This window comes from Amblyomma maculatum, chromosome 1 (genome assembly GCF_055883805.1).
Source record: "Amblyomma maculatum isolate TAMU_Amacu chromosome 1, ASM5588380v1, whole genome shotgun sequence".
NCBI lineage: Eukaryota > Metazoa > Arthropoda > Arachnida > Ixodida > Ixodidae > Amblyomma > Amblyomma maculatum.
In genome coordinates, this window is record NC_139344.1 from 418077142 (window position 1) to 418103183 (window position 26042).

Consider the following 26042-nt stretch of genomic DNA (forward strand, 5'->3'; position numbering starts at 1 on the left):
GCATAATGGGTGACTTGAATATAGATCTAATAAAGCCTGAGAGAGCGTCTGCGGAAAACTACCTAAATGCCCTTGCTGACCATGGTATAGAAGCCCTACTTTCAGATCCTACTAGAGAAGAGTTCGTAAATAACAGTATGTCTAAAACTTGCATAGATCACGTTAATGTTCGCGCCTCGGACCTGTTTCACGCTATGGCAGCTGTCATTCAACAGAAATTAGCAGATCATTACTTTACATTATGCCACGTTGCTAAGGTTGATTCTGCGCAGAAACCCGATGATAGCAAATGCGTCATTACTCTCCTAGACCGAAAACTGTTTGACAGAAAGGTGTCATCCTTCGACTGGAACTCATTTCTATCAGGAAATAACAAAGCACAATTTTCGGTGTTCTTTTCTCACATACTCTTTATCTATTTGTCTAGTATCCGGGAGATACTAGACAAATCCGGGAGCCGGGAAATCACTGACATTGTGGTCAGTGGTTTCCCGGCTGAAGCTTAAAGTGAAGGTTAACATCTGATAGGTGTCACTAGGGTTGATTCCATTCAAAACAACACTTCCTCTACATGCACCTAATCACCATGTATTATATCAAAGAGCTGCTTTCCAAACATGTTGGCCAATCATTGCATTGTAGAAACAAGCAAATATTTAGTTACTGTAATTATTGCTAAATCAAAATTTTTGTTTTGGGGGCTTACAATATACCTGTATATGTGCATATATTTTTTCAGCAAATTCAAAATAAAAATTTGAATGCTTATTTTAATAACATGTTTTGTGACAATTGCGCAGTGCAGGCACAAACGTTTTAACATTTTTATAGACTGGATGCATACCTTGTTCTTGCTATGTACCAAGTGTGGACAGTCAAGTAAAAAAAAGAAAAAAATTAGCTTTCCAGGAAAAGAAAAAAAACGTTCTTTGGACTATACACCAGCTGGGGACTGTATGCTAGAAATAGCAGTTCTCTGTTTGGATAGTTAGTTGGCTTTTGGGTTTTAATGCCCCAAAGTGACATTAGCTGTGAAAAATGCCTAGTAGAGGGCTTCATATCATGTTCGATTGCCGAGGGTTCTTCAACATATTGTTATGGGGCAGCAAGCCGACGAACACAAAGAATAGAGAACAGAGAGTGCCTAGTAGAGGGCTTCATATCATTTTCGACTGCAGAGGGTTCTTCATATTGTTTCAAGGGGCAAACTTATGACCACAAAGAACAGAGAACAAAGATGATGATGTCCGATGACTGTGAGATGATTTTAATGAATCGTGGCGGGCCTAGTGTGAGTGCTCAAACACTGATAATTCTAGTCCCTTTACCCTTCTCGAGCTGGAGTGTGCTGTGGGCCGTAATATAAATACAGGTGCCAACTAGATTTCTTACTGTCTTTCATGATGACAAAGACTTTCTCTTTTCTGAAATTCTCACTGGGAAGCTAAGTGCAACAGCAGTGCTAAGTGCACTGCTATTGTCTCCTTTATTCCAAAACCTGACAAATCCTATGCCCTCACTTCATACACTGGGAAGACCATGGAGCACATGGCACTAGTAGATCTTCTTGACATGACACATTTCCTTCCCCACTACCAAATTGTCTTCCACCCATATACGTTCACCCATGATTTATTTCTCAACAGAATAGCTAAGCGGGCGAGTTGGTGATACATGGTTAAAAATAAAACGCGAAACACACCGACGAAAGAATAGAAGCAGCACTTGTGGTGTCTGTTTCTATTCTTTCGTCTGTGTGTTGCGCGCTGTTTAATTATTTCTCCTTCGAAAAACCTGTTTCTGGCCAGCAAACAGTCAGGTTCATGTGCTCGCCACAGTTGATGTATGGAAAACCTTTCATTGATACCTCGCTGCACAATGCAATTCTCTCCCCTCTATGAGACTGGTGCTGGCACCTGTTTGTACTCCTACATCTGTGCTTTCATCCAGTCTCGTTGTGCCAAATTTAGCCTTGGCAGCACCCTTTAGCCCCTGTCACCTGCACCCGTGGTATCCCTGGAGGTGCTGTTCTGCACCTAGCACTTTTCAATCTCGCCATGGCTTCACTCATGTCAGCCCTGTCCGTCATTCCAAACCTTCATTATTGTCTCTACGCAGTAAACACCACTTTCTGGTGTACCCATGGGTCAACGGGGGGGGAGGGGGGGGTAGATTCCACCCTCCAAGCTGGTCTTGATCCTATCCAAATATTTATTTCCCAGTCTGGCCTTCAAGCAGCCCTGAAGAAATTAGAGCTGCTACTTCTCTCTCATTCCCAGTACCAGCAATCAGTTAACCCATTTCTCCAGGCACTGGGTCTTAGGCTTTCTCGGACATACTCCAAGGCAATACAGAACACCATAAACACTTTCCATTGCGCATCTGATCCACCGAGTGGTTCACTGACAAGGTGGGGTCGATGAGCGCATGACAGTTAGTTTCAGCTTTTGCACTAACCAAGATGTTATACATGTCACTTATTGCGTGCTAAGACTTACACTAGCGCATACAGTCCACCCTTAATACACTCTGTAATGTAGCTCTACCCAGCCTGTCCAAACATCTACAGAGACCCTGTGTAGCAGGAATATTCCTATCTTCGAGACCTGCTCCAAATTTACAGGGACTGTCAAGTGGGTAGCTTGTCCAGTTTTGCGAAAAGCCACTGGCATCTGCAATGTGCTGGCACCCAAACCGTTGACATGCTGTCACACACACCGCAAAGCCTCCTCAAGGTTCGGCTTGCTTCGTTTCCTGTCCACATGACCCCTGGCCTGCACGTCCGACCCATAACTGTCCAGCCCAAGCACTGCGCCTTGACCCAATCTTTACATCAAGTACCAAGTGCTAATTCGTCTATGTCACCTTCCTGAGCACTTGCGTGATGACCTCGCCTTCACTTTCTAGCAACTTGCTCCTGCCTCGTTCACTGTGTTGTGTGTGCTATGCGAGGAACGTCAGTAATGAGCTGGCTTATGACATTCTTCGTGATGAATTCTTCGAATTCTGCACTGACGAAACCACTGCCATTATCAGATCTCAATGGTTGCTGCACTGGTTGCACTACTGGCGTCGACTGCTTCAATCCATCCTGAATAGCTGTCAACGACAGTGAATATCATTTTGTTTTCAATTGGACCAGCATAGTTTATGTGAACGTGAGTCCAGGGCTGGGGTGTTGCTGGTCATGTAGCCAGCTTCTTGGAAGGTGGCACTGCTGCCGTCTATTGGCAGACGGGGCATTTGCGCAGGCGCTGATCAATTCCTGGACACCACACAAGTTTCCGTGCCAAAGCTGTTGCAGTACGAATTCCAGAATACGCTTCATGAAATTTTAGTAGGAATGCTCTTCCTGCTACCTCAGCCAGTCTGTAATGATGACGAGCTGTCCACGTGTAGTGAGGGAATTTCTACATCTCCACAATGGTAGGACTTGATCATAGTTGGACTGTAGCAGTTTCTTTGGCCATCCCCGCTGCACATATTCATGCATGCACTGCATGAATTGGTCCTCTCCAGCCACGTCTGCGAACTGCTTCCTTGAGACTAGTGCTGTGTCCAAAATGCTGGCTACTAGTAGTGCATTGTCTTGTTGGTCAGGAACTGCCATCGGCAGTTTTGTCTCACTGTCTGGCCCATGTAGTTGACTCAATGCGTCTGCATTTTGGTTGCTAGATCCGGGCTTATGCTTTATGCTGTGCTTGTAGGCACCAAGGGTAATTGCCCATCTCTGAATGCGTGATGCTGCAGTACTTTATATCGGCCTGTTTTCCTTGAAGTGTCCAACCACTGGTTCGTGGTCAGTTTCCAATCTGAATTTTCTGCACAAGTAGTCACCGAACTTCACCACAGCAAGCACGAGAGCCATGGCCTCCCAGATTTCCAACCAAGTATAGTTCTCTACTTTTGTGAGGGTGGATGGATGGATGGAATATAGGAGTGTCCCGTTTGAAACGGGCTGGTAGCAGTAGCTATCATGCTAATTTTTCTCCCTATATCTTAATTATTGTTTTAGATTGGTTAACTATGCCATCATTCTATTTATTGAATTTTTGTTTCTACATTGATAACATTATGTCACTTTTCTGCTTTTAAGCCACTAATCTTCCAGTCGTTTTTTGCTAGCTTCCACCGCCGGTTTATTCACCCGGCCACTGGTATCTCTAAACCCCAGAGCTTCAGAAAGAGTGACTGCGCCTGGATCGACTTCTGGATGGATACCATTAGATTCGAGTATAATATGGTCAATTGTTTCACTGGAGTTACCACATACAGCACATGCGTCATCTTCATTGTTAAATTTCTTTTTGTAGCTGCGTGTTCTAAGGCACCCTGATCTGGCTTCAAAAAGTAGGGCACTGCCTCTTGAGTTATCAAACAAAGCTTCCTTCCTGATTTGCCTTTTCCACTTTCGGTATAATTCCACACTCTGTTTCTTTTCCATTGAATTTATCCAATTTTTACCTTCTGTGTTTTTCACCTGTTGCTTAACGCTCTTTATTTCTTCGTCCTTGTGACCAGCATACTTACTGGTTAGTTTCCTAGTTCTTTTCCTCCATTGTGAGTCAATGCTTTTTAGGTATAGGTATTTAAATACTTTAGCTGCCCATCTGTTACAGTCCAATTTCCTCAGGCGTTCCTCATATAATATTTTACCCTGAGCTTCCCGTACTTCGAAAGATGCCCAGCGTATATCTCCCTGTACCGCCTCATTTGTGGGTTTGCCGTGGGCACCTAGTGCTAATCGTCCGATGGCTCTTGATTTATTTCTAATGCTGACTGTACCTCTGATATTAGGCACACAACCGCATTTCCGAAAGTAAGTCCGGGCACCATAATTCCTTTCCAAATACCCCTCAAAACCTCATACCTGTTGTATCCCCACAATGTCCTATGCTTCATTAACCAGAAATTTCTTCGCCCTTTGGCCTTAAGTTATTGCTCATGCTTTCTGGTGTATGCCAATCCTTCGTTTACCCATACCCCAAGATATTTATATTCTTCTACTCTGGGTATTTCATGGCCTTGTATTTTAATACCCTGATCAGTTGAGCTGTTGAAAATCATGAGTCCTGACTTAACTGCGGTAAAACTGAAGCCTGTAGAGCATCCCCTTCGTCTCCGCAATACTTAGCTAGAGTTTGCAATTCTTCCTGACTCTCGGCTAGCAGCACAATATCGTCTGCATACATCAAACTGAGGAGGCGCTGCTCTACCGCCTTTCCACCTAATCTATACGACAGGTTAAAACCTAGGTTACTTTCTTGTATCCCTCGTTTCAGGTTTATTATATAAAGCATGAACAGCAGCGGTGATAGAGGACAACCTTGTCTTAATCCTTTGCATACCTTGACAGCTTCCATACTTCTTATCCCTTCCCATGTAATTTCTACTTTGTTGTCCCGGTATATTTCCTGTATGAACTCTGTTATCTCATAACCGATACCTTCTTCTTTTAATATGTTCCACAGGAGTTCCCTGTCCCTGTTTACGTATGGGTATGATGGGATATGAACCAACGCCCTCTGCCGAGGCATCACATTCTAGCAATTGTTCCTTCGTCGAGTCATGGTGCACAAGAAAATCAGAGTTAGTGAGAGAGATTTTAACAGCTTGAAACACTCTCTTCTCTTCAGATGCCCACTGCTGTGTTTCTGTAGCAAGCAGTAGAGAGGTGCCAGGAGACTTGACATGTTAGGCTGAAAGCTGCGGTATCAGGTGACCAGGCCCATGAAGGATCTGAGTACTTGGACACTTTTGGGCACTGGTGCTCTCACTGTGGTGTCCATTTTCTTTTCTGCTATATGCAAGTCGTGTCTGTTAATTCTGTGTCCCAGGTAGGGCACTTCTTATGCTCTGAATACACACTTGCCTTTCCACAAGCGGATACCATTTTCTCGAAAGCTCTCCAGAACCTTATTGACCGTCTTTCCATAGCTGTTCTTTGCCTTTGTGATCAGGACATTGTCTAAGAAGACTTGAATGCCTAGCACATTTTTATTTTTCTTTACAATAAGGCAGGTGCATGATGCAGTGTCATATGGCAGCCTATTGCAAGCAAATATGCCTTTGTAGGTGCTCAGTACAGCAATTTGCTTTGCTTGCTCGTCCAGTGGTGTGTGGCTGTCGGCTTCACGTAGGTGCAACTTTGAAAACCAGTAGCCATCTTTGAGAGAGGCAAGAAATGTTTACCACTTTTGGGAGCGGGCACTGGTCGACATCACACTCAGAGCTGACTGTGACCTCGAAGTCCCCACAGATACTCAATGTTCGTCTGCTTTTACCACTGAGACAATTGGCATTGCCCAATAGTAGTGACTGACTGGAGACAGCATTCCTTCAAACACATTCTGTCCATTTCCAGTTCTACTTTTTTGTGTAGTGCATGTGGTAGTGCACGGGCTTTCAGGAATATTGGAGTTGCATCTTTCTTCACAGCAATGCTGGCAGGAGGGCCCTTCATCAGTCTTCTTTTTGGCTGGAGGAGGTCGTTGAACTTTTCTTTCAGCTGCTCTGTGACACGTGAGATCTCCCTGTCTGGAGACAGTACAGAGCCTGCCTCCAGGTCAGGCAACAAATGAATATTTTGGATCACGTCTCTAGCACACAGTGAAGGTCCTGGGCACTGCATGACACACAGTTCAGCAGCAGCTTTGTAGTCCTGGTGCTGTGCTGTCGTGTGAAGCACCCTGCTGACAGGTAACTTTATCAAGTAGCAATGAAGCTCCTTGTTTGTGGTCTTCAGGGATGGCAGCTGCTTGGAATGGCAATGGTACATTTCATCAGGAATTATGCAGACTCTACTGTTGAAACACATTATGGATGAATGTCCTTGCTTGTGGCACTTATTGCATTTCGACATTTTGTGTGGACCCTTAGGAGCACCATGTGAGCAATCGCCACAGCGAATGCACTTAAGCGGTGTCTTAGCCTTGACGTGCTTTGTTTTCTTCCTGGAAGATACAGCGTTATCGTTTCGCCGATTCCGAAGCGTTCGCAATGTTCTGTATCGCCAGTTCTGCCGATGTAGCGATGTCTACTGCTTCTTGCAGAGTAAGAGACTTCGGCTTAGCAAAAAGTACTCGCTGAACCATCTTTTCTCGGAAACCGATAACAAATCTGTCTCTCAAATTACATTCCAACACACTGCCGAAGCCACAGTTGTCGGCAATTTTGCGAAGTTCCGCCAGGTATTCGCTTACCTTCTCGCCAGTGTTCTGTACGCAGGTTTTGAACCGGTGTGCTTCATAGATTTCTGACGGTGCCGCATTCAGGTGCTGTTGGAGCAGTGTAATGATGGTGTCATAGGGTTCATGCTGCGGCTTTTTCGGTGCCAGTAGGCTTCGAAGACGGCCATATACCTTCAGGCTGAGGCACGTTATGAGTATCGCGTGTTTGCGTGCGTTGTCGGTGATTACATTTGCTTTGAAGTATGATTCCTGTCACTCAAGAGTAGTTAGTCCATGTTTCCGCATTCGAATCATATTGTGGCATTGCCGTGAAGAATGGCTGTGCACTGGCTGAGTGCGCCATTGCTTGGCAGATGTGAGTACATCCAGTCTTCATCCCATCCTCGTCGCCACTTGTTGTCCATTTGGGGTGTACTGGAGTCACCCAACGAGCAGTGAACAGTACGACTCACATGAGCAGCACGAACATGTTTATTGCAACATCATGTTGGTTTCATTCATGGAGGAAGGAAAAAACTGAGGAGAGGCCGTGACGTCACTTTTTGCGACGCCGGCCCGCGACCGGAAAATGCTGTGGCGCCACCTACACATGGGGAAGCTTTTCCCCTCGCACTCCTCTGTGTACCTTTCCCTGTCTGAGCGCTTCTCCGCGCCATCCATGGAGGAAGGAAAGAACTTGGGAGACGCCCTGACATCATTTTTTTGAAGCCGGCGCGGTCGCGCCGCGACCGGACGCTGCATCATCTCTCCTTTACCCTCCGCATTTTCTTTCTCCACGACGCTCACGTACCTATGGCCCTTAGCAACGCTGTGCTAGTGGCCCGAGTTTTCATAGCAACAGTGTCGCCGTTGCTAATGGCCCGACTTGGCTAACCCTAAATTTTGACGTCACTTCCGCCACACTTTCTCCAATGCATTGGGAATGGCAAGGGCCTCTCTTAAGTTGTTTCCTTCCTCCATGGCGCCATCCAACGCCGACGGCGAGAGCCATGCTGCCTCACAGCAATGCTGACGCTGTTGCTATTTGCCCCATATATAGGCTATAAAAGAGTACGTGTCTTCCGGCACGTTTTTCGTAATGCATCTGGGATGCATGGGGCCTCTCCTCAGTTTTTTCCTTCCTCCAAGGTTTCATTTCCCTCCCCGGAACCCCACCACAGTTGCCAGACGCGTTTCTTACGTCGGTCAACAGTACCCCTGTTTACCATTTTTGATGTTCACTTCAGCCCCCCCCCCACACCCCCCACACCCCTCACACCCCCTCCTGTCCAAACTGCCGCTATTCCAATGCAAACGCGGAGCATCGCCTTTTCGCCTACCCCACCGCAAACATCCATTAGTACCCCAATTGTAAAGTCTTTATTTGACCTCCAACAATGTCTTTTTCTCTCTGTTTACCTGGCCTCATGTTCAGCTTACACGATGGGAAATGCTTGGAAAATGGGTTTTTAACTTGAATAACCCTGTGCACTTGAAAAAAAAAGTGTTACAGCACCATTTGGTCAAAGCTTCCCCGTCAACATCATTCTCAGTCCTTGGCAATTTCATAGTGTTGAGGACATTTAAATGCTTAAACAATGTGTCCAGTGCTTGACAGATTTTCTTCCAATTTTCACATTGTAAGATGCAATTTGCATTCATATATGTTACAGAATGTTCCATTAGTGCTCCCTAGTGCGAATAGCTAATTTAATGTTTGTTATTTTTTTGCTTCTTCCGTGGTGAACATATACTTATGTACTCAGTATTCAGTCAGCAGGGGTTGAAGTGCTGCTCTATTTTCTCCACCCTGCTCCAAAACTGCTCCAGAATGGCTGCCTTTGATGTTTTGCCATCAAATTTAGTGGAACAACGGTTCAAATTTTCATAAATCTAGAAAAGCATAGCACATAATAAACGCTTGTTCGCAAGTGAATTTAAAGCGAGTCACAAGAGATTCAAGGGAATTGATTGGAAAAAAAAAAATGCTCCCTGCACATGACATAGCACCTTCTTTTGACTTTTTAATCACCGGTAGTGAGGAAAATGAGAGCAGCAAGCGAAGCAGGCAGCGCAAACAATCACAAGTTGTTAAAAGAAATCTTGTCCCACTGCAAAAAATCTGCTGGACAAACGCATACTTCAACTGCTATGGGAGCGATGCCACTTAGGTGCCGACCACTAAGAGCATTATCAAATGTGTTGGAAAGCCACACAGGGCCTATTGCCAGTGTGTTGAAATTAAGGAAGCCCAGCATAGCTCAGGCAATAATGTGAGCGGTCATTTGCAGAAGGCCGTGAGGTAAATAATTTGAAGGAGGAAAAGGCTACCCTTCAGTGCCGAAAAAAAGTAATGAAATTGGCTTTTTTTTATGTCAGCTAGCTAATATTGCTATCATTAAAAGCATTTTAGCCTTGAAACATGCGCCAAAACATTATATGAATGGCCCCAAACTCATTTTATTGCTCCAAAGCTGCTCCAAAATGGCTTTATTACTGCTCCTTGAGGTGCTTCAAAATGCTGCCGCCCGCTTCCACCCCTAAATCTGACAGAAAACCTAGTTGTTAGGTAATAAACCTGTCTGCTTATTTAATTATTAGCCGCACATTATGTAGCGAGCTCTACACTGAACCGCAGTATAGCCTTGGCAGAGAGCCATACATTGGGTCTGAAGGGGCAACACATTGGGTAGAGCTGACCCTAATACCACCAATGTATCGGAGATTAAATGTGGAATCACTGCCATGCTTATAGTGCTGTTGATATGCCCACCCTATGTGGTTGGGAGTATAATATCCAAGTGCATTCAAGTCACTATGGTGTCATCCTCTTATGAGACGACAAGGGCGCCCCCAGCTGTGCAAGGTTGTGGGTTTGTGCTCCACGTCAGTTTACTAAAGCATTTCTCACATCATGCCTCCTTCCGGGTTATGTTGCAGAAAAAGCTGTTTGTATCAGGCTTTCCCATGGGCTGCGACAAGGCTTCCCTAGTCAGCCTCTTTAGCAAGTATGGCACAGTGGTGGAGTGCGACATCATCAAGGCCAAGCACTGTGCTTTTGTGCACATGAGCACTGCTGAGGAAGGACATGCCGCCAAGGATGGCCTGGATGGTTCTATGTTCATGGGCCAGCATCTGGTGGTTAAGGTGAGGCAATAGGGATTAAAGGGCAACTCCGGTGGCTTTTTCGACATTTTGAGTTTTTGATTGTATTAAATTCCTCAGTGTGTCCTGACTCCAACAGAAAAAAAAAACCGCTCTTCGAATTTTCAAGTAAAACAATTTTTAAAAAGAAAAAAATAGCAAATTGAAACCGAAACTTTCATGGCAAGAAATCACGTTCCAGTTGATGAAACGGTGATGTCACCTACAGTATTGAAAAAACACTCGCACGCGCTTTGGATGGCGGAAATAAAGCATGGAAATCATCACGCAGTACATAAAATGCCTTAGATAACCTAATACAGGCCTCAAAATTTCATGGTCACATGGGGATTGGGCAATAATGCGGGTATAATGTTTGTGACGTCACAAATGCAGTGTTGCCCACAGGAATCGCCTCGGCTGAAGCCATGAAATCGCCACATTTTAAAATCGTGTTGCACACAAATGAAATATCGCGCGACGACCAAATTTGGCAGAATGCGTCAGTGCGGTGAGGAAAACCTACATTAAAATTTTGACCAGAATATTCGAATGTCGAAAAACCTCCGGAGTTGCTTTACTTCAATGACGCACAAGGCGTTAGTGCACACGGATCACCGCATCACATTCGCCTGCAACTGCTGAATATAATTTATAATCGAATTTTTTTTTTACCTGTTTCGGTTTCAACAGCTGTGCAATGGCTGTGACGTCAAAGTCAAGTCTAGGTGAATTCTACTTCATGAACAGGAATCGTAACAATTGAAAAGTCTGCGATTATATCGCTGTTTTTTTATGCCGCACTTGTTATAAACATAATTGTGATGTCATTGCCATTTCTTGGCTGCTGAGACCAGAGGCAAAATTGGTGAGAAAAATAAATTCAGCTTTAACAGTCGTAGGCAAAAACCAGTGGTGATCCACATACAGGAATGTCTTACGCATCACAAACGAGAAGAAAAATGCCGTCAAGATTTGGTGTCTATACTACTGCTTTAATTAGGCATGCTTTGTGCACGTGACAAACGAAGCATCTTTGCAGAAAGCTACTACACCGGTGCGACGCAAGCCAGGTATGGCTGCTCCTGGCAGGTGCTACTTATGTGGTGAGATCGGCCACATATTCAAGTCTTGCCCACAGCGGTAAGTATGGAAGCGAGTCGTAGTAGGTGCCTTCCTCTACCCAGTAAAAAGCCAACTCATTAGGTGTACTGTACTGTTTCAATTGAAGTAATGGCTTTTAGTAATGGCCTGGTACATCTTTCAATTTTGAACTACTTTTGCAGTCTTTGTTGTAACTTGTAACAGGCTAGCAAAAAAAAAAGCCCCCTCAGCCAGTGCTGTTGTTGATTTGCTGGGAATCCAAAGAGCATGCTATAGTATGTGCTATATTACGTTTTCGACATGGTTTTTTGCAAAATAGGAAAAAGTGATCTGCCGCGTTTCGTTATTGAACCGAAGCACATACTGTATTCTAATAAAAATGCCACTGGATAGTAGCCATATTTGAAATCACTCTGGTAGGTGGCCCTTGCTATATTTTCTTTGCATCACATTTACACTGTCTAATATTCACATCTTCATCTTTTTGTTCCGAAAGTAAGGTTTCTTCCCTGTTAAAACTGCTCCAGAATTTTAATTTGGGCTGCAAAGTGCAATTTTCTTGTTTTTTTCCTGTGAGCTGCTCCAAAACTAAAATTTTGCTACTCCAAAAATTGCTACAAATTCTATTTAAGCTGTTGCAGCCCTAAGCATTGTAAAGAAAAAAAAGTCGCACCCAGTCCAACCATTCGTGTCCAACACAACCCACAGTCACATTCCTTTGGCAAAATGTCGCAGGGGTGAACGTTATGCTCGGCAGTACTCAAAATAATTTCTGAAAAGGGCAGCATTCGCCACATCAATATTCCCCAACTGTGAGCAGTGATGTGGCATGTCTTGCTAACTCCCTTCTTTCTCAACTCATTCCCTCCCCTCCCTCCTGGTCCAACCAGATCTTTCCAACGCCTTTTCTGTGAACCTGGCAGGTATGTGCTTGTCAAATTTGAGTGCTTGATTATGAAGCGCTCAAGCAAACATTTCATTTTCTGCTGCCCTGTTTGTTCCGAATTCGTTTTCGGCGTTTTTCGGCTCAGCGGTAATTTTTAAAACCCCAAGATGTTTTGGCCATTTGCCTTGCCTTGCCAAAGATGCATGCAGACTCACCGAAGCATTAACGACTGAATAAGAAGCATTCACATTGTGGTTTTCCTGTATGCTGTGAATAGAAAGCAGCAATTATTTAAGGTATTTCATCCTAATAAGAGGCTCTAAATTGTCCTGAACTGTTCCGAAGTGCTCAATCCTGCTTCCACCCCTAGTCAAGTAATCCAGAATTAGTTGTCATTTCAAGTGTAAAATAAAGTTTGCGCTACTTTAATTGCAAAAGCAATACTGCACCAGGTTTCGGCCCATCGCATAAACCGTGGCCACAGTAACGAATGACCTTGAACAGCCACGAAGAAGAAGAACACTCGGTCACCTGCAGCTAATCCTTTCACTCCATATTAGGTTCAGCAGTCTTGAACCCTTCTCATTGTTTTTTCAACATACAAAGCACTGAAATGTTATTGATTACTGTGCCCCAACATTATCCTTCAATGTGGTTCGGTTTGTTCCAGGACCGAGAGAGTGCGCTTGATGAGGCAGAAACAAGGGCAGTTCGTTGAGGTGTCAGTGCCCAAGCACTTCTTCTGTTACAAGTGACAGTCTTCACTCCTCGGATCAACTCCTTCACAGCCCACTCGTTCATCGTGTGAAACCACTTAAGCTTGTATTTGCTAAGACAATAAAGTTCATTTTTAAGACTAAATCTCTGAAAAAATTGTGCATGTCGTTAATCCTCAACAAGACGAAGTTGCGTTTTAAGAAACCCAGAGAACAAATAGAAGTCGCTAGACCTGTCGATAGGGTACCACTTTCTAATAGCAGAGCCCACTTTCGCCCACAGTGAGGCCTCTTAAAGCAAGAATCACTGATAATCCTCAACAAGACGAAGTTGCGTTTTAGGAGACCCAGAGAACAAAGTCGCTAGACCTGTCGATAGGGTACCACTTTCTAATAGCAGAGCCCACTTTCGGCCACAATGAGGCCCCTTAAAGCAAGAATCACTGATTGATTTTGCAAGCGAAATGTGTGTTACAAAGATTTTGTGGACCGGATCACAGGGAGTATACTTTATCATTATTCACTTAATAAAGCGGTGGCCTCTCTTTTAAACTGAAGTCTTTACCAGCCCCATTGATGAAAACAGCCATTGGTGTGTTGTCATTTTCACGATACCAATTCCCAGCTGTTTGTTGGCAGCAGTACAAAGAGAGTGCATACATGTGGAAAGTGAGGGATGTGGCCCATTTAGAGATGCGTACAAAAGCATGTCGAGGCTCGGGTGTCCGATAAGCGAGTGGCACGTAGCTAGAAGTCGACTCGAATCTCCTAGTAGCCGGCAGACTGGCGCCTACGTGTCGAATCTTCCAACGCACTCTCTGCAGACCATGGCACTTCAGTGTGTTATGCTGCAATGCCAGTTCAATGTGTCATGTCTTGAAGGAATGTGTGCATTCTTAGACATTCCAGCGTGTGAGAGCTTGCATAAGCATGGGAATGGAAGCTGTGTTGCCACTGTAGGGTGCAATTATTCAGGATGGAAGTATTGCACCACCCTGTTTTAAAGCTGCCTCAAATTGGCTAATTGGATGTTTCTAGCAGAGCATTTTATCATGCAATGGGCCATTAATGGTACTGCGTAAAAACAATGTGTTCTGATGCAAATCAGTTAAGCAACTGTGAGGAGTGCAGCAGGTTGGTGGCATTGTGAGTTGCATGTCCACATTATAGGGGGCGCCACAGTCATAACGGTGGCACACTGGAGTCAGTGGTATAGCTCATCTCACGCTGAAAAAACTAAAATTCTGACCCTTTTACTGCAGAGTTTTCTGAGGACTACTGCACACACTCTGCCGGATTATTTTGCATATTAGCCAAGATTTTTTTACATGTTCCGTAGAAATTTTAGGCCAGTAATGCACTATGATGCTTTGCAGGACATGTTTGTTAAATATTGTATGTTTGGCAGGTTTCCACTTGTTGCTCGTTTTCATAGGCGGCAGGTTCACATTTTCGCTGTCTATAGTCGACAAGCTTTCTAGTTCAGCTGCTTCATCGTTGTCACTTTCATTTGAGTAAGAATGCATTGGCAGTTTCTCATTTTCTTTGCCCTTCAAACCATGGATGCACGTGGCACACACTCACCACGGATGCACTGCTGACTATGAGAAAGGGATGTGGCTTTGACCGTGATGATGTGGGTGGAGAAACATCTGTTTCAAATTTATCCTGCAAGATTTATACTTTTATGTGGCGTCTGTGGCTTCTCCACAGACGGTGTGACATATCCGCATCATTATTGTTACATGAGTAGCATCGGGAGTGGCAGGGATTGAGTGATACCAACAGTACTCTGGAGTGACAGGGGTTGTCTATGTATGGTCTACCGATATATCCCTAGAGTGGCAGTTAAAGGGTAAATAAACTAGAGATGCACAAAATGTGTAATAACTATCTGTTCACAAGCAAATTTAAAACAAAACAGGAGTGAATTTTCTTTCCTTCATAATACACCATACCTCCCAGAGCATATGTTGCACCAGCTTGGCCAAACCTTTGTGCTGCACAATTGACTGGATGAAGTTCATGGCAAAAAAGTATTCTGTACATGTGACACAGTACTTTCTCTCAGCCTTTTGAATCGGGTGGCGAGGGAAGCGAGAGAGCAAAGCAGACACTGCAAACTACTATAATCCATTGAAACTTGCCTGGCTGCAAACAACTACATGGGACATTTGTTAATGACTCTGCTGCGAAAACGAGATACTTCGTCATCGAACCTCTTTATTAGTTGGCATGCAAAGCCTGCAAATACATACTTGAGGCATTATGGTGTTGATACCATGAGGCTGCAGATCACTAACAATGTTCTAAAGAGTGTTGGAAGGCCATAGAAGGTCTATCCTCAATGTGTTGAAGTTTAAAGAGTCCCAGTATTGCTCGAACAAAAAGAATTTAGCCATTGGCGGAAGGCAGTGAAGTAAAAAGCTGAAGGAGGAAAGGCAGCTCTTCAGTGCCATCTGTCCTCCCTGGCTGACCAGTGCCCAAGAACTTAGGCGTAGGATAAGAAAAGACATGCACAAGATAGAGAGCAGACACGTGCTCCTCATTGATGTTAACTTCAGACTAGTGGCGATGCATGAATGTGATCAGTGGTGGCCTCCAAGTTTCAATCTATCAAGTCAAAATATTCAAAAGCTCTCAGTTAAACTTCATGTTCGGTTATGAAGTTTAGAAGCAAGCATTCCTTTTCTGTAATCCATCCCAAATTGTTGCTCAGGTCAGTTGTGTTTTGTACTTGTTTTGATTATCTTGTCTTGTTAGAGATGTGTGTGTAGTTGGCAAAGCATGGACTGTTGAATAAAAAGGAATCAAATCGAATTTTTCGTATGTCAGAAATAGAGAATTGCAATTAATAAAAGTGCTTGATGCTAGAAACATGCTGCAAAACATAATAAAAATGCTCCAAAATACTTTTATTGCTCTAAAGCTGCTTCAGAATGGCTTTATTATTTGTCCCTGGACGGCTCCAAAATACAAGAGCCTGCTTCCTCGCTGGCAACATGAAGGGGCTCTCGCGGCCTTTGCGGTGGCGTTCATGCTTTCACATTATCAGACCTAAGCAGTCTTAAATGCTTCTACCAATTCTTTTTTTGTTTTTTTTTTCGTGTAGAGACATGAGCTCTAACAAGTTTTGACTCCGAATTTCTCTCGTGAGAACTGTGGCTTCCGCTCGTGCACACATATTAGCAGATCTAGAAAGAGAGAATTAATTTTTATTCCGGACACTAAGTGGATTAGATTATCTGTGTCCCTTAGAAAATCATAACGAATTAATAAGTTTTGTTTTATTCTACAAATAGCTAGCCTTTTTTTAAACGCATTATAATGTAACGTAAGAATAATGGCATCAAGATGCAACACAAAATTGTGTTCAGTCACTTCAGGCACTTGTAATAGCGCGGCCTTGCAATCATCGTGTTCGTGTTAGCATTGTGGTCAATGCTATGGCAGGTGGTGTTCTTCGTTCTGCACCCAGACTACATCCGTGCAAATGTAATGCCTTTTTCTGAATGTGTGACACAGCCACTATAAAGAAATCGTTTACTGCAATATGATCTATAGCACTGGCTTGCTATAGTAATCAGGGGACACTTGGCAGCAGCCACTGTATAAGTCGGATTCCATTGTATTGTGTCAATGGAGTTCTTAAATACCTTGAAACCTGGTTTATTGCAGAGGTAGAGAGCCGATTGACGCCAGAGAAGGTAACCTCTCCCCACATTTATACCTTGAAACCTGGTTTATTGCAGAGGTAGAGAGCCGATAGACACCAGAGAAGGTAACCTCTCCCCACATTTAGTGCTTATTGGCACTAAAGGTAAAGTTTACGACACCTCTATCAACAATCTGTCAACTAGTCTGTGAATCCATAATTGAGTGAGCGTGCCAATGATGTATATGTGGGCAGAGAATTCAGCCATTTTCTGAACAGCCCGCAAATGTATCCCATCCCATCATTATCCTTCTTATTATATATCAATCAATGGCCCGTCAGGAACACGAATGCATGCATGTCCTATAGTTGTAGAGTAAATGGGGCAAACCAATGCAATTTCTCGGAAAAAATATAGTCTTGCTTTACAAAATTACCTCTACGTACGTGCATGGAGAGTATGTGTTCGGACCTCAATACTTGAGGTATACCTTACGAAAAAAAAAAAACGAAAACGTAAATTTGGTATGAGCGAAAGTGTTGCCTGCAGCCGAGAATAAACAGTATTCTCATGCCAATTACAACACTCCTCAATTAATGCGAAATTTGTGCGCGGATATTTAGAATATTTCTTTTTTTTTTTTTTCACGGAGTGAGAGAACGCAATGGGAGAGCGTCGTAACGGAAAGCCAGAGAGAGAGAGAGCGTCTAGGGTATTTGTTGATGCAGTACAATGAGTGCATGGCGCAGAGCTCAAGGCTCTTTTCTTCTTATAATAAATTTTCTATGGTTTGTGACTCTTTCCCTCGGTTACATCAGCAACGACATGAACGGCGACGATTTTCAACCGCCAAGCACGGCCACAAGAGCTTCGCTTAAAACTGTCTCCGATGCAAGCGTTCAGTTACTGAGAACTTTCAACGCGCTAAAAATGTGGGTATATATGAGCTTCAACCATCAGCTGATGTTGAGGAAACATTTGGCCACGTGCTCACAAGTGCAGCAAAACTTCAAAACCTTTAAGGCTTAGCTTCTACAGTCACTTTGCCTCCGGATATTGAAAACTTGTTTGGCATCCGTTCCAGTCACATGAAATGTAATGCACACTGCACTTCGCTGTGCTCTTTCTCTCATCTCCTTTATAAAATTGTTCTTACAGCTCCAACGTTCTTTTTTGCGAGTTGTTTGCTTTTGTACAGACAGTTTTTTTTTTTTTTTATATATAGCTGAATGCAGATATTGCTTTTGATCTGTGAACATACTTTTTCGTATATCGCACCTATATACACATGCTTGCAGACATTGGCGAGTCCTCGAATTACGTCGATCTGCACTGGTTAAACTGGGCCAATGGTTGAAGGTCCAACATCTCCCGCAATAAGTGTACAGAACAAAACCCGGAAGAGTGAAGTGCAGACGGCACGCATGCTGAACGCATACTGAACGAACGGCTTATACTTTTACCGAGGGTTCTCGCTCGCAAAACGTATACATTTTTGAAACGAGGATAGAATTTAGTGTGTTTCGTGTGTTTCCCAGATCGCCGTGTGTATTGTTGGTCCGGAACCACAGTCAAGTCAAAGTGAAAGTGTGGGAGAGGTCAGTTACACTGCAGGGACGCTGTGTGTGAGATGCGACGAGGTGCCATGGGACTACTGAAGTCAAATCTCGAGTAAATAAGGGGGCGTGCTAATTCTTTAGCAAGCATAACCGCATAGCAAGACTCAACGCTTTACCAGGTGTAGCCGCGTGAATCTATGGTGACATACTCGGTTTAACCAAAGCTGAACCACAGCCATTTTCTCACACCAACAGTTGCTAAACCACATCAGCACATCCGCGCCCTTTGTATAGCGATAATGAATGGTTCTGCTTGTACAGCCAGGAGACGTGCAGTAAATCAGTCTCACGTTTTATTACCCATGCAAGTATACATTTCTGCTTGAGTTCACGCAAGAGCGTCAAACCAACAGGTGGGCTTTGCAGGATATAAAAGGCGCTCTTCCATTGCTAAGCAAAATGAATCGGGCACGGTATCGCCTTTAGTTTGCCGTTCTCCACCACATAGAGTATGCCTGAATCATTGGGCCTGAAACAATGCCACATCTGTCAATTCATGGCAAGCAAAGAAAAAAATAAAAGAAATGCCTTCAGCGCTTTCATGCGGAAAAAAAACTTTGGAAACACGCGATCATACTGCGAAATAGTCGGTCCTGTTTCTGAAGAATCATTGCGGAGCTTTAATCTCTTCACTGCAGGAAGATGGGAGTCAGTTCGTAAGAAGGAGACATCTACCTAATCTAGGTAACCATGCAAAAAACAGCAGTAGCAACTACATGATCGCAGGAAAAGTTCAACGGAGGATGAATCCTCTTGAGACAAACTACAAAGTTAATCTCGGATGTGGGTGCACTTCTTTCAGAAAGCTATATGACACAATTAAGCAACACAGTCCTGCTTTTGGGCTTTCATTAGTCTATAAAACACAGCAGCCGAAGAAAACTTTTGGTGCTGCCATGAACTGCTAGCGTGACTTAAAATGTTTCTGTTCTATTACGACATGCTTTTAGCCACGTTGGCTTAATTAACAATGCGTACTGCTAGCTGAAACAAAACTGTCCACTAGAATGGAAGCGGACTATTTATATAGCAAATTATGTCACACGAAAATCATTTTTATCGACTTTTTAAATAAGGATAGCACCTCTTCTTTCGTTAGACTGGCTGGGATCTGCAAACGTCCCATAACGAGACGCTAGCTGGGAGGGAAAAAAGAAGGCTGCGTGTTATGAGATGACTATCCAATCCTTAGCCAATAAATTGTAGTTTGTCTATTCTTCACGAGCCAGACAGCAACACCAAGGTACAAAAACTTGTGTGCAGGCAAAAAATAAACCGATGGACGTGGTTCACTGAGAGCAATATCGATAATGCGAATATTTTCCCTGCACTAGTTGCAACAACATGCTTCTAACAGAGTATGTATGTATGTACTTATTTACTTAAAAGATTCCACATTTGGCCAATGAATAGATTGCAGTTGTGAGGGATCAAATATAGAAGCCAGACAGCTGCGCCCATACTTAGCCTCCGGGCAGTCCTTATACAGGTGACCTGGGGCACCGCAGCGGAAACAATGGCCTGACGCACCCATGCCTGCAACACGTCGCAGTCGACTTTCGGAAGCCTGCGAGAAACGCCAGGTGTCCCAAGCGATTCGGGAAAATGCAACCGGGTTCGCTCACCTTAACAACTATTACACGGTCCATGAACGTGGTGTTGTTCAGACCGCCAACAGCGGCAACTGCTTCGTCAACGGTGCTCATGTGCACGAAGGCATAGCTCTTGACTATGTCGCACTCCTCCACCTTGCCGTACTTGGAGAACAGGGTCATCAGCGAGGCCTTGTCACAGCCCGGGGGAATATTTGCGACGAACAGCTTCCTCTGGAACAGCAAGATGAGACGTGATGCTGGACTCCGCCGAAGCAGAAGCATGAATATCGAAGCTGCCGGCCCATATTCGTTGTTGTTGGCCTTAGAACAAATGGCACATCATATTGGACAATCAACCTACATCGTACGGGGAAAGTAAGCGCAAACAAAGAGACAAACACAAGAGAGGAGACAAGACAACGCGCTACAGTTGGGAGACAGAGAAAGCTATTCATTATTACATTTCAGTGGCCGAAAAGAGAATTGCAGGATATGAGAAGGGGAAAGAAGGCAAAACCGAGAACCTCGTTTGTCTCTTCGTCTTTTGAGGGGCTGACGTTGTTCTCTGCAGAATTTTTTGACGAAATTACTGACCTTAACCGTTAAGTCCTGCGTGTTTTTGCTTTGCGCTCCAGAATTCCCGAACTGCATCAAACATAGAGAGGGCCATTTGATACATATATTGGGAGCCCTATAAGGTAACCGGTGCACCCAACATTGAACACTGCGCTCTAGCTGCCTTTCCTCTCTCTACTGTGAACACCTCGTCGTAACTCGCCGTAGCCAGTTCACGCGTGGAGCTACTGGCATTGAATAACCCGTGCTATAAATAAGCCAGTTTAATCACTTCTTCCTTCTCGCACATGCATTCCCAGCTATATTTACTGTGATAACACGACGACTAAACTGCCACGCCGAGTAAAAAAAAAAAGCACTAAGATTTTCGTGCTGCTTGTCGACGTAAAAGAAAGGCAAGACCATGCGTGGTAAGCGTAAACCGGCCCAACCTAATACCGTTTTCTTGGCAGATATGTCGACCCACAGGCTTGTTACAAGAAATATACATACATATGGGCCGGGTTGAAGTTATAAAAACAGTGCGCATGACCTGACTAAAATAATAATAATAAATTGCGCTTACAAGCGAGTTAAAAGGAAATAATGTCTTCTATCGCACTCCTTGTTAGAGGCAGCGTATGGCTCTCTGCTACTCAAGCTCTGGTGCAGATTTAGGTCACTAAATATATGGAGCGATATACTGGGCACAGAAGTATATTGCCACCTCCAATAACATTAATCTGATGCAATTATTAATGGAAGAAAGCTTTCATCCTCGGCACTAGAGGTGTTGAAATTATCGACGAGATTGGAACTCCGGTTAACACCTTGTTAACTGCAAGAACTTCGCGCATTTTCAAGGGAGAATTTTCTTCTGCTGCTAACTGTAGGTATTCCGTACGTTAATGATCAAAATCTACCCCACGACTTGGGGGAAAAATACCCTGCCCACATAAGGGAGCGTGCTATAGTACATGTCATTCCTTTTTTTGCCCCCATTTTTTTTTGTTATTTCTTTTTAGAGTGTACAGTTTGCTATGAAAATCAAGAAATTGAAGGTAGATATTTGCCCACATAAGGGAGCGTGCTATAATACATGTTATTCCTTTTTTTGTCCCCATTTTTTTTTGTTATTTCTTTTTAGAGTGTACAGTTTGCTATGAAAATCAAGAAATTGAAGGTAGATATTGCCTTTCCATTTCAAATCTAGTGAATTGGCCGCAAAGGTATTCTTTTCAGAAAATCTAATTTGTTCATGGGTGCATTGCATGAATGGTAGTCAGCACCAGACGCGTGTATGTTTTAACAGGAACAAGCCTGAACATAAATATATGGTGCGTATAGCATCATTATTGCGTCAGCGGCACAAGAGCGCTTGGGGAGAGCGCAATAACTTGAGGCACAACGTGACATTTGAGGATCATTCAAAGAAAAAAAAAATGATTATGCATAAACCAATTGTAAAGCAATAAACTTTCTGTTAGACTAATACTATAAGTTCACCAACTCACCATTCCGATTTTGCTGTCCAGCTACGCCTGAAAAAGAAACAAAATATACCACATTTAGTCTCATTAAAGCCATCAGACGCATGTACATTCTTAGTAATTCCTTTGTTCTCTAATCCGCAAGAGAGTGTACAGGCCCCGTGCGCTTCGTTGGCAAAACAGACTTAACTCCATATTGCACTCAATCTTAAAGAACAGTGCTTACGAATTGGAACTTTCCAGGAAAGCGGTGTTTTTTTTTTTTTTCCAGGACTTCCGAATATTAATTCATTGTTGTCTGAAACAGCTGTATAAAACACTTTTGGATGCGTGTGCATAAAGTTGAGTATGTTCCGAGTAGATGTCTGATTCCGAAAAGGCAGATAAGTGAATCCTCGCTGTTCCACTTATATGGTAAAAGAAATTGTGCTTTCTACGTGCCGAACTATTTAAGTTACCGTCAAATGCACGCAATATAAATACAAATTATAAACTAAAGAAACTTAACCATTAAATTTTATGTTGGAATTCTTGTCATGCAATGATTATTATTCTTTATTGGCTGTCATACCTTCCAGAGTGATTTCTTTTTTGCTGTGCTTTTCATCGCTTATGGTTGTTGGCATTGTAGGCGTTAATATGGTTTTGATGCATTCGCTTTCCTTCTCCAAATAGCTGTGAATGCTTGTGACCTAAATGGTATTGTCTGTGTCCTAATTTTACTTGCTTCTCAATATTTACTCAGTTACAGTTGCAAGCGATTTATCCCTGTCTGTCAGGTGTTACCATAGAAGTCCTATGTGGCTTTGGCAGGCCTGAAATCGCAAATTGTTTCTTCAGTACAAAATAAAGTTATTAATTGATTGATTGATTGACTGATTGATTAATTGATTCAGTTTAATCTGATGTGCATTTCAAACCTTACTCACCCTCCCTATACGCGACAAGCTTTCGTCTCTGTTATTTTCAACGAAGAAAATTCAAATGGCCTTTAATCAGGAGTCCAAGCTCTTCATCTTCAAAGCGCATCATATCTCTGAGCCTATTTCTTCACAATTTCTTCTGTATGCCCGGCCTACCTCGGCCGCCCTATCACACTCCGTACGGACGGACGTAGCTATAGTACAGCGGCTATGGTGGTGTATTTTACTTGATAATTAACTCGCCTTTAAGTGAATTGAACCTCTTGAACTGCTATCCTGACATATTTTATCTACTTGAAGAATCATCCTCCTTGTTAACATTCAAAAAAAAAATTAAGATGTACTTTTTGGAACATACGTGATTATTTGTTTCCTATTTCCGTTGTGTAATACCAATTACTGTTGACACTGTTACCTTGATGTATGTTACAGATTGAATTTTATGTATTTTGCCCCTGGTTTGTGTTTGTATTACATTCTCACATATGACTGACTATTTTGTGCTGCTCTGTGCCTGCTGCGTTGTGTTGCACATGTCATTTGTGGTGCCGAAGGCCCTGTCAGGTGACTTGTTCGTCACCTTTAGCCTCGGTCCCACGGCAAAAATTGTAATTTTGCTACAAAGTGCAATAAACAATAAAACAACAATTACTTATTATTTCCTTAGCTGGAATACAAAAAAAAATTTGCAGATAAGTTATTGTTAACTGAGCCCTCCAAGATTAAGCGTAAAAAAAAATGGATTGAGCTTAGCTTCGTTTATGAGCTTAATGGCAAAAACATTTTCTCCTTCTATCTACCCTTCTCTCTCTACATACCTCTTCTATCTCTATCTTGCGTGTCTCTGTACTTGTCATAATTTGTTTTCTTTGTCTTAATTCGTCGTTGGCAACATCGGCATCACAGGACTGTTCTTCCAGATATGCGAGATTTTGATGGCCTAAGTACCAGAAAAGGAAAATTATGTTGACGTCAGAACCTAATACGATGTTTCACTGCATCACGTGAACGCTAGATTTTCACTACGAGCTCAGAAACGTTTTCGCCTTAATGTTGTATTGCAATGTGGCTCAAGTTTCGTGTGACGGCTGGTACGTGAGCGACCTTGATTATTTGTGCAGCACATGTTCGACCGACCACAAGCAAGACCTGCCTAAGGAGTTGCCTTAAGTGGCATATATAGCTTTAGACCGAAAAGGAAGACGCTGGCCTACTCACTCCGACTGTCAAACCCGTATGGTGAAAGTTTTTTACGCCAGGACATATATATACGTCATGAATACCTAGCTTTACCCGGGCCTCCCAGAAGTCTGCGGTGCGCCGGCTCATCGACAGTTCTGGACTTACGACTAGCCTACAGCAATTGGTTGCACTGATTAAAAAAAAGAAAAAACAATGCCAGATAACCAGAGTTTGTGGCTGGTAAGGACATCTTGGAATGAACGGTGGTCATCAATCCTCGTGTGTGCAAAACAATCTCTTCCTTCAGCGCCATGGTACACCATGATGCATCTGCATATCTACATACATCTGATAGCGACCAACTGTTGGCGAACGAGTATCGTGAGGAGCATCCCTGGGCTTCCACAGTGTGACGCGGTCAGGCAAGGGCACTGGCGCAACTTCTGCTGGTGGCCTCTAAATAATATCTAAAAACTATAAAAACTTCATCTGAAACATACCAACAAAGACAGCCATGCAAAAGACGCTGATACAAATTGCGCTGCTCAGGTCAAGGCTCCTGGTCAAAGCAGAGTTAACCAGGCGACGCTGCACGCTGCCGCCGCCAAGAATTGTGATTGGTTGAAAAGGTTTGTCGTTACACGTGGAGCCGAATAGAAATCTGCGCTTTACACCAGAATATTAGGGAGGGTGAGATGAGTATGGAGGACACTTCGATTGATTAAGGGGTAATGGTTAAGCGATTAGCTAAGCGCATAGCTGAGAGGGATCAGCGTATGCGAACAAAGATTCGCAAGGGCAGCTGCTGATGTGTGATCCTTAAAAATTGACTTATACATTGCTCCAAATACATGGCAACTGTACACACTTCAATTCAAGATAGTATTCTGATCTAATTGCGCTGTTTCTCTCACATCGCTTCTCTTGGCGCTTAGTGGCTTTCCTGGTCCATCATTGGATGTGTTGCGTACTGGCAGAACTTATGTTGGAAAACGGTCGGTAATCCTGGACCACTGTAGGATCCCCATTTGGCGATGTATTTCCAATATTGGACCAGTGCCTTGTACGTGCTGCATGGGCTTTCATTCTTTCTGTTTCTCTTTTGCTTTCTCTCTCTCTCTTTCTTTCTTTCTGCAGAGATGGAAAATATAGCTCGCCGTAATGCTGTAAATGCCAGAAAGGCAGTACTAGCTCTTTTCATGACTTGACAAAAAAGGAATGAGTCTAGGGTTTCAGATTTTTCCCATATATCAGCATTGTCATCGAGAACAGAAATGTGCAACATATGTTTGTTAATCCTTATTTACTAATTGTAAGATTAGCGTGATGTAATGCTCAACCAAGAAATATTTTGGAACAGCAACATAAACTAAATTAAGCGTGCTTCTTGCGTTTATTTTTTTTAACTTTTATTTATTTATTCTTTTTTTTTTTTGGGGGGGGGAGTAAGCATTCATCAAAAATTTGAACATTACCTGAGATGCTTGCTCAGCAATATATTTGTGCCGAATGTAGAACATACGCCCTTTTTGTTTGTTTTGTGCCTCTCGCGACAACTTTATTTATTTATCCTTTTTTTTTGGGGGGGGGGGGGCATTGAAAGGAGTATAGACACCCAATTTCGGTCATGCGTGTTCATGCTGTTGCTGCTCAGAACAGTAGTGTACATGGATTACCCAATAATATTTGCAAATTATTGATTTTTTTTCTCTCGCATGTTTTGGTTTCTAGAGCCGAGCGATGGTTGTGACGTCAAAGTTGTATACACATCACGTCTGGTGAGGGAGGAAAAAATCTGCGAAATAATCACACTGTCGTTTTGATGCAGTGTAAAGCTAAAAGCTAGCCTGTCCCAAGAGCCGGAATTACAATGAGTGACGAAGCAATGATTACACAGCAATTTTTCATCCCTCACGTGACCTATCTGGAACTATAACGTCATAGTCATCGCTCAGCTGTCGGAACCGAACCAAAGCCTGTGAGTGAAGAAGTTTGAATATAAA

At 43.3% G+C, this 26042-nt stretch overlaps 3 protein-coding genes across 4 annotated transcripts in view; 1 reads left to right on the forward strand and 2 right to left on the reverse strand.

The window, feature by feature from the left end:
• LOC146209174 (RNA-binding protein 4B-like) overlaps positions 1-26042 on the reverse strand; it is a 151350-nt gene that overhangs the window by 54089 nt on the left and 71219 nt on the right. The window contains exon 5 of one of the 2 annotated variants that reach the window (XM_084596820.1): positions 21959-21985. The exons of the other annotated variant lie outside the window; for it this stretch is intronic. Coding sequence (XP_084452946.1) covers positions 21980-21985 — 6 coding nt within the window. The 3' untranslated portion in view covers positions 21959-21979. Of the gene's footprint in view, positions 1-21958; positions 21986-26042 lie in introns of those variants that run through there. 2 annotated transcript variants of the gene reach the window in all.
• On the forward strand, positions 10113-13163 carry LOC146209175 (RNA-binding protein 4B-like). Its single transcript, XM_084587359.1, has 3 exons — positions 10113-10316; positions 11356-11456; positions 12974-13163. The coding sequence occupies exons 1-3, from the start codon at positions 10137-10139 to the stop codon at positions 13056-13058; spliced, it is 366 nt and encodes a 121-aa protein (XP_084443485.1). The 5' UTR covers positions 10113-10136; the 3' UTR covers positions 13059-13163.
• LOC146209176 (RNA-binding protein 4.1-like) lies at positions 18561-20529 on the reverse strand. The gene is made up of 4 exons (XM_084587360.1): positions 20484-20529; positions 19920-20120; positions 19758-19861; positions 18561-18763 (listed from the first exon to the last, which is right to left on the reverse strand). The coding sequence occupies exons 2-4, from the start codon at positions 20067-20069 to the stop codon at positions 18685-18687; spliced, it is 333 nt and encodes a 110-aa protein (XP_084443486.1). The 5' UTR covers positions 20070-20120; positions 20484-20529; the 3' UTR covers positions 18561-18684.